This window comes from Merops nubicus, unplaced genomic scaffold (genome assembly GCF_000691845.1).
Source record: "Merops nubicus isolate BGI_N331 unplaced genomic scaffold, ASM69184v1 scaffold4695, whole genome shotgun sequence".
In the NCBI taxonomy this organism is placed as follows: domain Eukaryota; kingdom Metazoa; phylum Chordata; class Aves; order Coraciiformes; family Meropidae; genus Merops; species Merops nubicus.
In genome coordinates this window covers 9385-20883 of record NW_008610098.1, presented here as the reverse complement: position 1 = coordinate 20883, position 11499 = coordinate 9385, and the positions used below count along the sequence as shown (strand labels likewise).

At 53.6% G+C, this 11499-nt stretch overlaps 2 protein-coding genes across 3 annotated transcripts; one reads left to right on the top strand and one right to left on the bottom strand.

The window, feature by feature from the left end:
• Positions 1–375: 375 nt before the first annotated feature.
• On the top strand, positions 376–4673 carry CDC20 (cell division cycle 20). Its single transcript, XM_008940771.1, has 9 exons — positions 376–522; positions 1274–1370; positions 1919–2047; positions 2405–2601; positions 2929–3023; positions 3360–3591; positions 3697–3822; positions 3978–4095; positions 4410–4673. The coding sequence occupies exons 1-9, from the start codon at positions 451–453 to the stop codon at positions 4586–4588; spliced, it is 1245 nt and encodes a 414-aa protein (XP_008939019.1). The 5' UTR covers positions 376–450; the 3' UTR covers positions 4589–4673.
• A 2902-nt stretch (positions 4674–7575) lies between these two features.
• On the bottom strand, positions 7576–11296 carry ELOVL1 (ELOVL fatty acid elongase 1). 2 transcript variants are annotated; one of them, XM_008940768.1, is made up of 7 exons: positions 11239–11296; positions 10649–10839; positions 10402–10482; positions 10144–10200; positions 9707–9812; positions 9413–9549; positions 7576–8992 (listed from the first exon to the last, which is right to left on the bottom strand). In XM_008940768.1, the coding sequence occupies exons 1-7, from the start codon at positions 11282–11284 to the stop codon at positions 8750–8752; spliced, it is 861 nt and encodes a 286-aa protein (XP_008939016.1). In that variant the 5' UTR covers positions 11285–11296; the 3' UTR covers positions 7576–8749. The 2 variants fall into 2 exon arrangements, with proteins under 2 accessions (XP_008939016.1, XP_008939017.1); XM_008940769.1 differs by lacking the exon at positions 10402–10482 and having other exon boundaries at positions 8126–8992; positions 11239–11284.
• Between the last annotated feature and the right edge of the window lie 203 nt (positions 11297–11499).

Sequence of the window (11499 nt, the reverse complement as noted above, 5' to 3'; positions counted from 1 at the left end):
TGAACTGCCGAGCCCTCGGCTGAGCCTTTCTGGCACAGCTGCGTGCAGGGACAAGTGTGGGTAGGGCTGTTTGCTGACGCCTTTACATCCTCTAGAAGTGTTTTCGCATCTTTCCATGATCTCTGAACTCTGAAATTGTTGTTCTAGATCTAAAGAGTTGTCTCCTGACAGTCCCTAAACAGAGCTTTGGGGGGGGGGGGGGGGGGTTATGAATGTGCTAGTTGTGACTGGATGGCAGGAGCTCTGAGTCCTGCTTGTCTAGAACTTGTCTGATAGGTGTAATACAGAAGGGTGCTGGATGGGCTCGCTGTCTCTTCAAAGCTCTAATATGGGCTGTTCAATAGCTGTAAGACAATATTTATGCACGTGAATGCAGGTAAATCTGGATCCAAAATCCAGTGCACCCCAACAAAGGCCGGGGGGGATCGCTTCATTCCCAACCGCAGCACTATGCAGATGGATATGGCCAATTTCCTCCTGACCAAAGAGAATGATCCTGCTGAGGAGTCCCCTACCAAGAAGGTGAGCCTGTTGCTAAGTTACAGTTACTACAATAATCGCTACCAAACATCCAGCCCTTCAGCCTTCTCCAGAGAAGCAAACTGTAAGTTCTACCAAGTGGACACCTGGGGCTGACTGCCCCAGCCACCACTGCTACCAGCTCTGGGCTTCAGGAGCCTGGGATGACATGGAAGCTGTAGACCCTGCAGATGGAACAGGTACATGCTCAGGAGCCTGAGCATAGGTGCTCTGTAGCATGCTTTCCCCAGGCACAGGGAAAAGCATAGAGCCTTACACCTCTGCTTCCATGCTCTCTAGTCTGTGCCACTTCTGGCTTCAAAATTTAACTTTGGCTTAACGAGGCTTTAAAATGTCAGACTACAGAGACACAAAGCTGTGAGGCTGTGCACCGTGAAACTGCTGGTGGTAGCTAGTAGCTATTCTAGGATGATGTTGACACGGGGAGCTATTCTGGAATGCGTGTGCTGTGTTGTGAAAGCTGTTCACAAAACATTTGTCTGCTGTGGCTTTCCCCACTGGCAATGAGACCCTGAACTTGCTGCTCTTCTCTATGAAAATGTGAGCAGGACAGCATGCCAGTGTCTAAGGAAAAACTCCTTCGACCTGCCTGCATCTGACTTCCATAATGCTGCGCTATGCTTCCTGGTTCTAGGAGAAGAAGGCTTAGTTGTGTGCTCTGCCAGCTGCATGGGAGAACTGCACATGGGCTTTGCTTCAAATGTATCTCACTGAAGGTGGTTTGTCTCTGCAGGAGCAACAGAAAGCCTGGGGAGTGAATCTGAATGGTTTTGATATAGAAGAGGCAAAGATCCTCCGCCTCAGTGGAAAGCCACAGAATGCTCCGGAAGGTATGACGCAGGGTTTGTGTGAGTCGGCTGAGGTGGAGAGATCTGGGCAGAGGAACAGCAACACAGAGGCCCTCTCTGTGGACACAAGAGAAGTCAACTGGTCTCTTCTCAGAGCTCCTGTGCACACTGGAGTCTCCCTCTTTAGGGTTCTTGAGGTTGATGGGCTGTGTAACGGCTACAATGAACCTATTTACAGAAGTCAAAATTACTGCCAGCCGCTTACTTGCACTGCAGGTGACAACCCTTCCTGAGGCCTGCAAAAGCTTCAGACTCTCTGCAGTGCGCTCTGTAGCTTGACTGTTGCTAAACACAAAGGCATGCAGAAAATCAAGCTTGTCAGCTAAATTTGTTCCTGTGAATCTGAGAATCTGAGCTTACCCTGTTTCAGCAGTTTGTACTGCCAGTGATGCTGGTACACTGTGCTCTTCTGGGCCTGCCTCTTCTCTAAGGACTTCACTTTCACAGGCAGGGATTTCTAGCTGGGTGGGCAGTGCTCAGCTGGGAGGAGACAGTACCTCAGATTAACAAATCTGTCCCTCTGCACATAGGCTATCAGAACAACCTGAAAGTGCTCTACAGTCAGAAAATGACACCTGGATCCAGCAGGAAGAATGGCAGATACATTCCCTCAATGCCAGACCGGATCTTGGATGCACCGGAGATCCGCAATGATTATTGTAAGTAGGCCGCAGTGTTGAGAGGGAGGGGGGTCCTGAGGCTGCTCTGCACAGGAGTGCAGCTCCTAGGACAGTGTAACTGGGCTGTTTCAGTGGCTTGCGTGCCCAGGCTGGCACAGGCCACTTCTGGAGAGTCCCTGCATAGCTTTGCAGGAACAGTGGTCCAGAGAGCTGCGTAGCTGACTTGAATCAGGGCTGCTTGACCCCACCAGCTGGGCATAGTCACTCCCAGAAGGTTGCCCCTTACCTGTGTGTACACACAACTGGTGCAGGTAGAAGGTCTGGCATCAGCACTGGTGAAGGGCAGGGCTCTCTGGATAAGCGAATCGTGACCTACATTGCTCTTTCAAATTGTAGATCTGAATCTCATTGACTGGAGCTCTCAGAACTTCCTGGCTGTTGCTCTGGACAATTCAGTGTATCTGTGGAATCACACCTCTGGGGAGATTATCCAGCTGCTGCAGATGGAGCATCCAGATGATTACATTTCCTCTGTGTCGTGGATTAAAGAAGGAAACTACCTTGCTGTTGGCACAAGTAATGCTGAGGTCCAGGTGAGTGTGGGAATAAAACTAGAGGTGTTGTCTAGGGATTGCTGGAGCTGTGTGGCCTTGGAACAAAGGCTTGGCTAGCACGAGAAGGATGCAATGCACCCTGACCTGTCTTGACTGGTGTGGGATGGAAATGCCCACAGCCAGTGACCAGCTGCAGCATGCAAGGCAGAGGCTGGAGGTCTCTGACACCTGGAGTTACTCTCTTCAGGCATGAGATACAAGTTATTTCTGCTCCCATACTGACAAGCCTCTGCAGTGGCTTCTAGAGAAAAGCAGAAGGGCTGGGTTTCCTCACCCTCTGGAGAACTTACTGCTCTGCCTTTCTAGCTATGGGACATACAGCAGCAGAAACGTCTCCGAAATATGACCAGCCATTCTTCCCGTGTGGGGTCCCTCAGCTGGAACAGCTACATCCTCTCCAGGTAAAGCAGTGGGCGGGGGTTGGAGGGCAGTGTCCAGCTGCACAGACTTGTATCTCAGATCTGTGAGTGGTGCAGGTTAGGGATGCCAGAGGAGCTTCTGTCCTGGCTGGGGATCCTTACTCAGCCTGTTTTATTGGGACTTGGGGAGAAGGCCTCTCTTCTCTCTTGCCCCTTGTGCTGAAGTTGAGCTTCTGTGGCTGCTTTGCTCGCACCAACGAGCCAGAGATGCTGGTAACACTGTTTGAAACCCAGCAGAAGGTACGACAGTGTTGCAACAGCACAAAAATAGGTTTTGGTGAAAATGTGCCAGCCTGACTGCCAGCCTTCTCTCCGCAGTGGGGCGCGGACTGGCCACATCCACCACCATGATGTCAGAGTGGCCGAGCACCATGTGGCCACACTTGCTGGCCACACACAGGAGGTGTGTGGACTCAAGTGGTCTCTAGATGGCCGCTACCTAGCCAGTGGTGGCAATGACAACCTGGTGAACATCTGGCCGTGCACTCAGGGGGACAGTGGGGACTTTGCTCCTGTACAGACCTTCACTCAGCACCAGGGTGCTGTCAAGGTGAGTGCAGGCCTGTTGTGGGCATGTCTGTGCAAGACAGAGGTGCCAAACTGGCTGGGCCCAGGTTGCCTCTCGCATGTCTTTGAATTAACCCTTTTCTCTCAGGCTGTGGCGTGGTGTCCGTGGCAGTCAAATGTTCTAGCCACTGGAGGTGGGACTAGTGACAGATACATCCGCATCTGGAATGTGTGTTCTGGCACCTGCCTCAGTGCTGTTGATGCTCATTCTCAGGTGAGACATGAAGATGAACACCTTCTGGGAGGACACCTACCCAGGGCTGATGGTTCCTGAGGACCAGAGGCATGCAAAAGGAAACGATGCTCACCTCTGGGTGGTGAGCATCAGCACAGGCAGTTGGTCTCACCCGCACGACTACCTCTTCCTAGGTCTGTTCCATTCTGTGGTCAACAAACTACAGGGAGTTCATTTCAGGCCATGGATTTGCACAGAATCAGCTGGTTATATGGAAGTACCCAACAATGGCCAAGGTCACTGAGCTGAGAGGTAGGTCAGGCCCTTTGCCTGGGGAAGGGAGCGCCGAAGGCAGATGTAATCCTTGGTTTGAGTAGATGGGTGGTCAAGCCTGCAGCATCAGTGATGCAGAATGGTGTCCAGGGGCCTGCTGCACCCCTGAGGGTGCTGAAGAAACTGTTACTTTAAATGCACATCTAGGGTGTGTGTGCATACTGCTGCAGCATGGTGTGGGGACAGCTATGCAAGCGGTGGGGCTCAGGGTAGAGGGGAGCAGATAAGACTATTGTGGTAGGACCAAGGCAGGTGGTGATTGGCCCAGCCCTGACTGCACACCTCCTCCTCAGGTCACACTGCCAGAGTCCTGAATCTGACTATGAGCCCTGATGGTGCCACAGTGGCCTCAGCAGCTGCTGATGAAACACTGCGGCTTTGGCGCTGCTTTGAGATGGACCCCATAAAGAAGAAGGAGAAAGAGAAGGCCAACAGTGCCAAAAGCAGCATCATTCACCAGGGCATCCGATGAGTGCATGGGGCAGCTGTAGGGAGGGGGGAAACTTGGCTTAAGCAGTGTACAGTATTTTAAATGTTAATAAATTGCTTTAATTTGACTTCTTGGTCGAGTCTGGAAGAAAAGGCTCAACTATAAGCTGAGTAGGTGTAGGTCCTGTCTCTTGGTTAGGTGGGCCTCACTGTGTCTCTGGAGGCACCTACTACCAGTAAAGGCTGGGGCCAGAGCAGTCAGGGGCCTTGTTCCTGGTGGTCTGAGCTGAAGAGTCTTGTTCTGCCACATGCAGCCTCTTTGCTGCAGCCAGTGCTCTGGGGTAGAGCAGCTACTTTGGCAGTGAGTTTAGTTCTGAATTTAGCAGCCAGATGCCATTGGAAAAAGAGGTTGGACAGGGGCTAGAAAGACACAGCAACAGCTGTAACCACCCTGAAGGCCAGAAAGGGGGCAGGCAATGGCTTAGAGCCCAATGCAAAACAAAAGGTTAGTTTACATTGCCACAGCCAGCTTGGATGTCATGAAAGAGCCTCCCAAAGCACCATCCACCCTCTGCACAGCCCCTGGGCACCTATCCTTCCAGAAGTTCTCATCCCTGTCCTCCCCTCCTGCTCAGGGGAAGTCCTGGTGCCAAGCTGATACTGTATGCAGGGGAGCAGGCACCAGGGCTCAGCTGACATTTGATAGCACTTTACTCCTGAACACATAGGAAAAAGGCCATTTTTCCAGGTCTGTTATGTAGTTGCCAGTCACAGAGAGCATATCTGAGCCTTCACCTGAGCAAGAGCCAGGACACTGTTGGAGCTGTGCTGTCTGGAGGTTGTGGGGTCTGCACCAGCCCCATTGAGCCCATCCTTCAGCTGCTGCAGCATGGCCAGGGACACTGCACAATTAGCCAATTGGCACCTTGGCCCATACAAAGCCCCCATCTCCCCTTGGTCTGGGATTATCTGAGGGTGGATTATTAGCTGTTTTCACCTTCAGTTCGGCACAGTACTCTGCTCTACCTAGCACCAGGCTCCTGCTCTTCCTCCTGAGCTTTAAGGCAGCTGGAACCTTCAAAGGGGGGGCAGTGGTGGCACCAAATTGTGCTGTGCTGGGGCCAGACAGTTTGCATTCCACACCCCCCAGAGCACAGTGGGGGGACAGTTTCAAAAAACACTTTGCAGCAGGGCTGTTAGTGCTTCCCCATTCATCTACAGGGGGAAGAGCAGGAGAGGTCCAAGGGAGGAAAAGGTAGCTCTCCTTCCTCTTCAGAAGCAAGGTTAGGCTCTTCCCCAGAGCTGTACTGCTGTTGTAGGAGCCCTGCCCCACATTCCTACAGTTCAGTGGTGTGAGTTAGCACAGAATGGCCCAATGGGCCCCCAGCAGATTAAGTCTTCCAGTGGTTCCTGGCCCTGGAAGGCAGGCTTTGGATGCCTGGAAGCTGCTGTACTTTCTTCAGTCCTCTGTAATAGCAGAGCCTGTGTTGCCTCCCTCCTTCACAGAAGGTGATGGTACTGCAGTCCCTTCCTTTAGCTCCATATTGGCCCTGGGGCAAGGAGGAGAGGAAGGAGCTGGGCACTGATCCATTAGGCCCAGGAAATGCTGCCATATAAGGTGTGACTTCAGTTCAGAGCAGCAACCCAGACTGACTGTGACAGTGTATAAATTACCAAGGGCCATGGCCAGCCCAGGGAAAGATTGCAGCTAACAGGAACAACTGGAGGAAGGGAGAGCAGAGCACATGTAAAGAACAGCCCATTTCAAAATGCCAAGCAAAAGTAGTTTAAAGTACTGTTACTATTTTGGACAAAAACAAAGAGAGTCTTGCCTTTATAAGAGCCAGTGTGGGGGGAGGAGCAGTGGAAGAAGAAAGCTAGAGGGGAAAAGCTCCATCCCAGCTGGACTTCACCTATAGCTTGTGAAGTGGTGACTTCTGAGCTCTGAACCAAGTTAACACGCTGCTTCAGCAGGGACCAGAACAAGCTCTCCTGCCCGTCCTTGCCCCCAGAGAAGCAGCAACAACTCAGAGAACACTACACAGAGAAGCAGCCAGATCCCATTTTAAGGCTTATATATACAAGGGCACTGAGCCCTGTAAAGTGGGATGACATCTCCCTGCAGCAGGGCATATTGGTCACACCAGTTCAACCTCACTTGAAGAGATTTTTCCTGTTTCAGAGCACAGCCTTGAGGCGTACAGCAGTTCAGGCAAGGTCATCAGAGCTTTCCCTTGCACCAAGCTCTGCTCCAGGGTTTTGGCTGGACATCTACCAAAGCCCTCCCACACTAAGCTTCTGGAGGCCTGCTAGTCTGACACAACCCTTCCAGCCTCAAGCAGCCCAGCTGGCCACCCACCCCTCTTCCCAAGCCTGAGTCAGCACCTAGGCTGGCCTCTTTGCTCAGGAGGGCCCCAGTCACAAGGTGACAGGGAAGGCAGTACTGCACCCCAACAGTGCTGAAGGGAAGCCAAACTGTCTCAGGCAGTCAAGACAACAGAGCCAAGCCAGGCAAGATGCAATTCTGTTGCCAGAGCAAGGCGGCAGCAACACAAACGTTCCTCTGACCAACCTGAGCTCATGTGGCAGACCCATCTTGCAGGGGCATAGCACAGCTGGCAGGAGCAGCTTTGGCTTCAGCAGATGCAGAAAGCAGCAGGCTGCCATTTCCCCATCACCTGGGCTTCCAGGGTCTCTGTGGATTTCTGAAAAGCAGCAGCCCCTCCTGGGCCACTCGCCCTAGTCCCAGCCCACACCCATGCTCCACCCCAGCCATTCTTTCACAGGGTGGAGCCACTTTCACAACAGGAGCCATGACACATTTCCTGCCCTCAGCACTGCTCTACCAAAGCACTTGGAAACAATCTGCCATCTGCTTCATCAGCACCCCACTATCACCCTTTCCCCCCCAACACATAAACCTGCTACACTAGCTGCTTCTCCCAGCCCTGCCTCCAACCACACGGGGCAGGACCAAGCACCTGGAACAGCTTCTGAGCACAGCAAGCCAAGAAAACAAGAAGGCAGAGCCATTTCTCCTTCTGTCTGTTTATTTGTGATAGAAGAGCAGCCCCATCTGACAGGGCCTGGCTCCTTCATCTCCTCCTCAAGGCCATCAGAATGGTTTTGGTTACAGCCAGAGCAGGTGATGGGCACCAGGCCCAGAAGAGCTGCTGCACTGCCCTGCTGTACACCTCCGCCCAGGCCCAGTCAGACCCACAGAGGCAGGAGGTGCCACTGTTACACCACAGCAAGGCACAGTAAAACCATCCTCCACTGTGCTCACACTGGGCCAGAGCAGGGCTGGTCCCACGCAGGAGAGCCCAGGAGCTGATCCTAAGGGCAATTATTGCTCAAGTCTCGAGTTTGCAGGAATGGAAGCGGTCCAAGACAAGGCCACACTTGGCCTCCCCCGCTCTGGAGCAAGCCACCAGCTGCCAAACAGGATCAGGTAAGTGTGGCTAAAGCACACGTGGAGCACCCAGCGCAGGCACAGAAAGGCAAGGCAACCTGGGCTCGTCACATGGGGAAGGCATTTCAGGCAGTCACAGCCCCCGCTGCACACGGGACACGGGGCAGGTCTGGGCCCTCCAGTCCCACACACGCTGCCCCCGCATCCTCTACAGCCGCACCAGGGCCGGGGCAGGAACCCTCCCCAGGGCACATGGGGGCCAGAAGGGACAGGTGGCACTGTGGCACAGAACAGAGTGGCACAAGGCATGGTGGAGCAGGAGCACTCGCGCTTGAGCTGGCAGCGGCAAGCACCCAGGGACAAGTCTGCTCATCCCTGCAGGCTCTCATGAGACAGGGAAGAGGAGAGGGCACCAGGACAGGGATCAGTCTCTTCTTTTGGTCCTACTCAGAAGGAAATGGCCCCCAGACAGAAGGGCCAGATGTAGGCACTTGGGGGAATTCCTTTGGAAACACTGGAATGGGACTGCAGCCCCACAGCTGTGATGCAGGCAGCTGCCTCTCTGCTCAGCAACACTGAGAAACAGCACGAGCCCTCTCAGGAGCAGGAGAAGTTGCCCATGGCTGCTCAGAGCAGAGGGGCTGGGCATGCAGACAGAGGACAGCAGGGCTGGGCACAGGGGTACAACAGTCTGTAGGCACTTGACTTGGCTAGTGGCACCCAGGAGCAGGGGAACAGGTCCCAGCTGCCTCTGCCCCGGGGCTCTCATTGGCTCTGGGAGGGCCTTGCCCTCTAGTTGGCTTTGACCTTGCCATTGGTGACAGTGCCATTCTCATGGATGCTGCTACCGTTGTGCTGAGCTGCTCTGGGCAACCGTTTGCCCTTGGTGTAGGACTGGTACCAAAAGTTGGAGAAGAGGATGAAGAAGATGGTCCCATAAATCCAGATGAGGTGGATGAAGATGGGGAACTGGTATTGGCAGCTGGGCATGAAGTAATACTGGGAGATGTGGACGGAGACAATCACAAACTGTGCCTGGAAGCAGAGCAGAGCAGGGACAAGTTATGGGAGAAGGGTCAGAGATCCCACTAGAGACCTCCTTTCTACATTAAACCAACAGGCTCCTTTCCCACTCTAAAGTAGAGGTCCTTATGGTGAGGCACAGCCAGCAGCAGATGGAAGAGGCACGCACAAATCTCAAGGTGACATGTGCCTCTCACCCTCCCAAAGTGGCTGCAGCCCAGGGGCATCCAGCTGAGCAGCACCCACACCCTGAGAAGACTGGCAGTGCTATCAGAGGCCCACAGCAAGCCAGAGCTGCTAAAAACTCACGAGTGAAGGGCTACAGAGTAGACAACTACAGCTGCTGGCTTCACCTTCCATAGGAATGAGGGCTGGCCTGCCCCTCACACCAAAGGTTGAGGGCATATGCTCTGCTCCACAGCACAGACTCACCAGCTGGATGGCTGTGATGTGCTTCTTCCACCACAGGTACTTCTGAAAAGCAGGTCCTGCTGCCGAGAGCCCGTAGTAGAAGTACATGACAACATGCACCATGGAATTGATCATGGCGTGGAATGAGCCCATTCCCCCTGATAAGACAGATTGTCATTAGCCTAAGACAATCCTCCACAGTAAATCAGCACTACAAGGAGCACCCAGGAGCCCAACAGGACCAAAGAACCCTTCTCAGCATGCTGCAGCTAACCCCACCCTTTCCCCAGGCTGTGCACACAGTTTCCATCTTACCTGGGCCAAACTTTGCACCCCACCACCAGCTCCAAGGCAGAACAGAGTGGTGGAAGAGATGCAGGAACGTGACCTGTTCATTCTTCTTCCGCAGGACAAAGATGACCTGCAATGAGAGCCCAAAAGCATCAAGGACCTGCAGCCTTGGGAGTGGCTAGTGCAGACTGGGCCACTAATTCAGTGTTTGATCTCTGTGATGTTTCCCTTCCACCTCCAAGCTCACTGCCACCATGTTAGGTCACCGCACAGCTTCCAGAGCTATAACATGCTAAGAGTGCCCTCTGCAATAGCCCAAAGCAGCCTCCTTGGCAGTGATGCTAGACAGAAGCACTACCAGGTGAGACTGGAAGGACTGAAGAAAGCATCTGCCCCAAGTACATTGGGCTCCAACTCCCTGTCCTGTAAAAGCAGCAACAAGACCTCAGTAACTTGCTCACCGTGTCCGTCAGTTCGATGAACTTGGAGAAGACAAAGAGCCAAGCAACACTGACCATCTGTAACAGAATAGATTACTATTAGAGACCCACCTCAGCCTCAACATGCCCAATGACCAAGGGTCCCCATAGAGTAGCCCTGGGGTGAAACCAAGCACCAGAGACCAAGTCCTCTGCCTCAGGAGAAGCAGGTAGCTGTGACTGTCCAAACAGAAGTGCTAACAGCCATCCCCACTCCCTGGGAGAGGGAGAAGAACTCACCCTGAGAGCCTTGGGGTCCTGCGAGAAGTCCACAGGGTCACATCGCCAGGTGTACCCAGTAAGCCACCCTGCCATCAGGAACTGAAACAAGAGCATCATCAGGGTGAGGCCCAACACATCACCTGCCATACTTCCCAAACCCTGTGCAGAAGGGCAGACAACAGCCTGCAGAAGGGCTCCCCACCACCCATGCAGCCTGCATGCGCTACTTTATAGGTGCCAAAATAGCCTGCTGCTGACAACTCACCTCATAGACTATGTAAAGTGAGAGTCCCACCAGAAAGAAGTTGTATAGCACCATGAACTTCTTCAGGTTTAAAGGCTTCCTGTTGGCCATTAGTCGGGGACCCAGGGATAGTACGAAGTAGACATATGCCAGGAGGATGCCCATCACAAGGAACGGGGACTGCATCAGTGGGTAATCAGCAATGCGGGGGTCTGCAGGGAGAGCCAGAGGGGAGCAGTTAACATCCTCACCCCGGCGTGCAGCCAGCAGTGCCACCAGAGTAGGGGCAAGGACACGGCCACCCTGGTCTGCCAGGACAAGACTGCAGGCACGGGGGCAGCCTGGCAGCAGAGGCTGATGAAGCCAACCAAACTCAATAAGGTACAGCCTGAAGCGACACTGCAGGGCAGCCCAAGTGCCCCCAGATGGCCTGCATGGGCTCTGAGGTAAGACAACTTTCTAACAGGGAGCCCCAAAACCCCAGAGCCACATCTGCATTGGGGCAGAGGCAGGATGGAGCCACTCAGAGTGCTTCAGGGATGGCAGACCTCTCCATGGTACCCGTGGCAGTATGGCAGGTATGCAGTGTCCCCACTCTCCCAAACACTCACCTGCTTTCTTCATGAAGTCCTGATACATGGTCACAATCCCCTCCATGGTGGTGGCAATGTCTCTGTGGAGAGAGGAAGGGCCGATCAGGCAGCTGTTTTTCCAGGAGGGCACCCTGCAGAGCACAGCCCTGCAGATCAAAGTTCAAGCACAGCTTCAGGAGTATAGTCATGTGTCTCAATCTGGCATTGCTTTCAGCTGATCACACACCAGCATCTACTCCCCAGTTGCACCATGTGCTTCCCACTTCTCTCTGAGCCTGG

What these genes read in the sequence shown, in the direction of transcription:
- CDC20 (XM_008940771.1), top strand. Translation starts at nt 451, where the DNA reads ATGCAGATGGATATGGCCAATTTCCTCCTGACCAAAGAGAATGATCCT. An exon ending in AGGAGTCCCCTACCAAGAAG is followed by an intron (nt 523 to 1,273) that starts GTGAGCCTGTTG and finishes TTGTCTCTGCAG; the next exon opens with GAGCAACAGAAAGCCTGGGG. An exon ending in CAAGGTCACTGAGCTGAGAG is followed by an intron (nt 4,096 to 4,409) that starts GTAGGTCAGGCC and finishes CCTCCTCCTCAG; the next exon opens with GTCACACTGCCAGAGTCCTG.
- ELOVL1 (XM_008940768.1), bottom strand. Translation starts at nt 11,284, where the DNA reads ATGGAGGGGATTGTGACCATGTATCAGGACTTCATGAAGAAAGCAG. An exon ending in TCATCGAACTGACGGACACG is followed by an intron (nt 9,813 to 10,143) that starts GTGAGCAAGTTA and finishes CTCTCATTGCAG; the next exon opens with GTCATCTTTGTCCTGCGGAA. An exon ending in GGGTGCAAAGTTTGGCCCAG is followed by an intron (nt 9,550 to 9,706) that starts GTAAGATGGAAA and finishes CTGTCTTATCAG; the next exon opens with GGGGAATGGGCTCATTCCAC.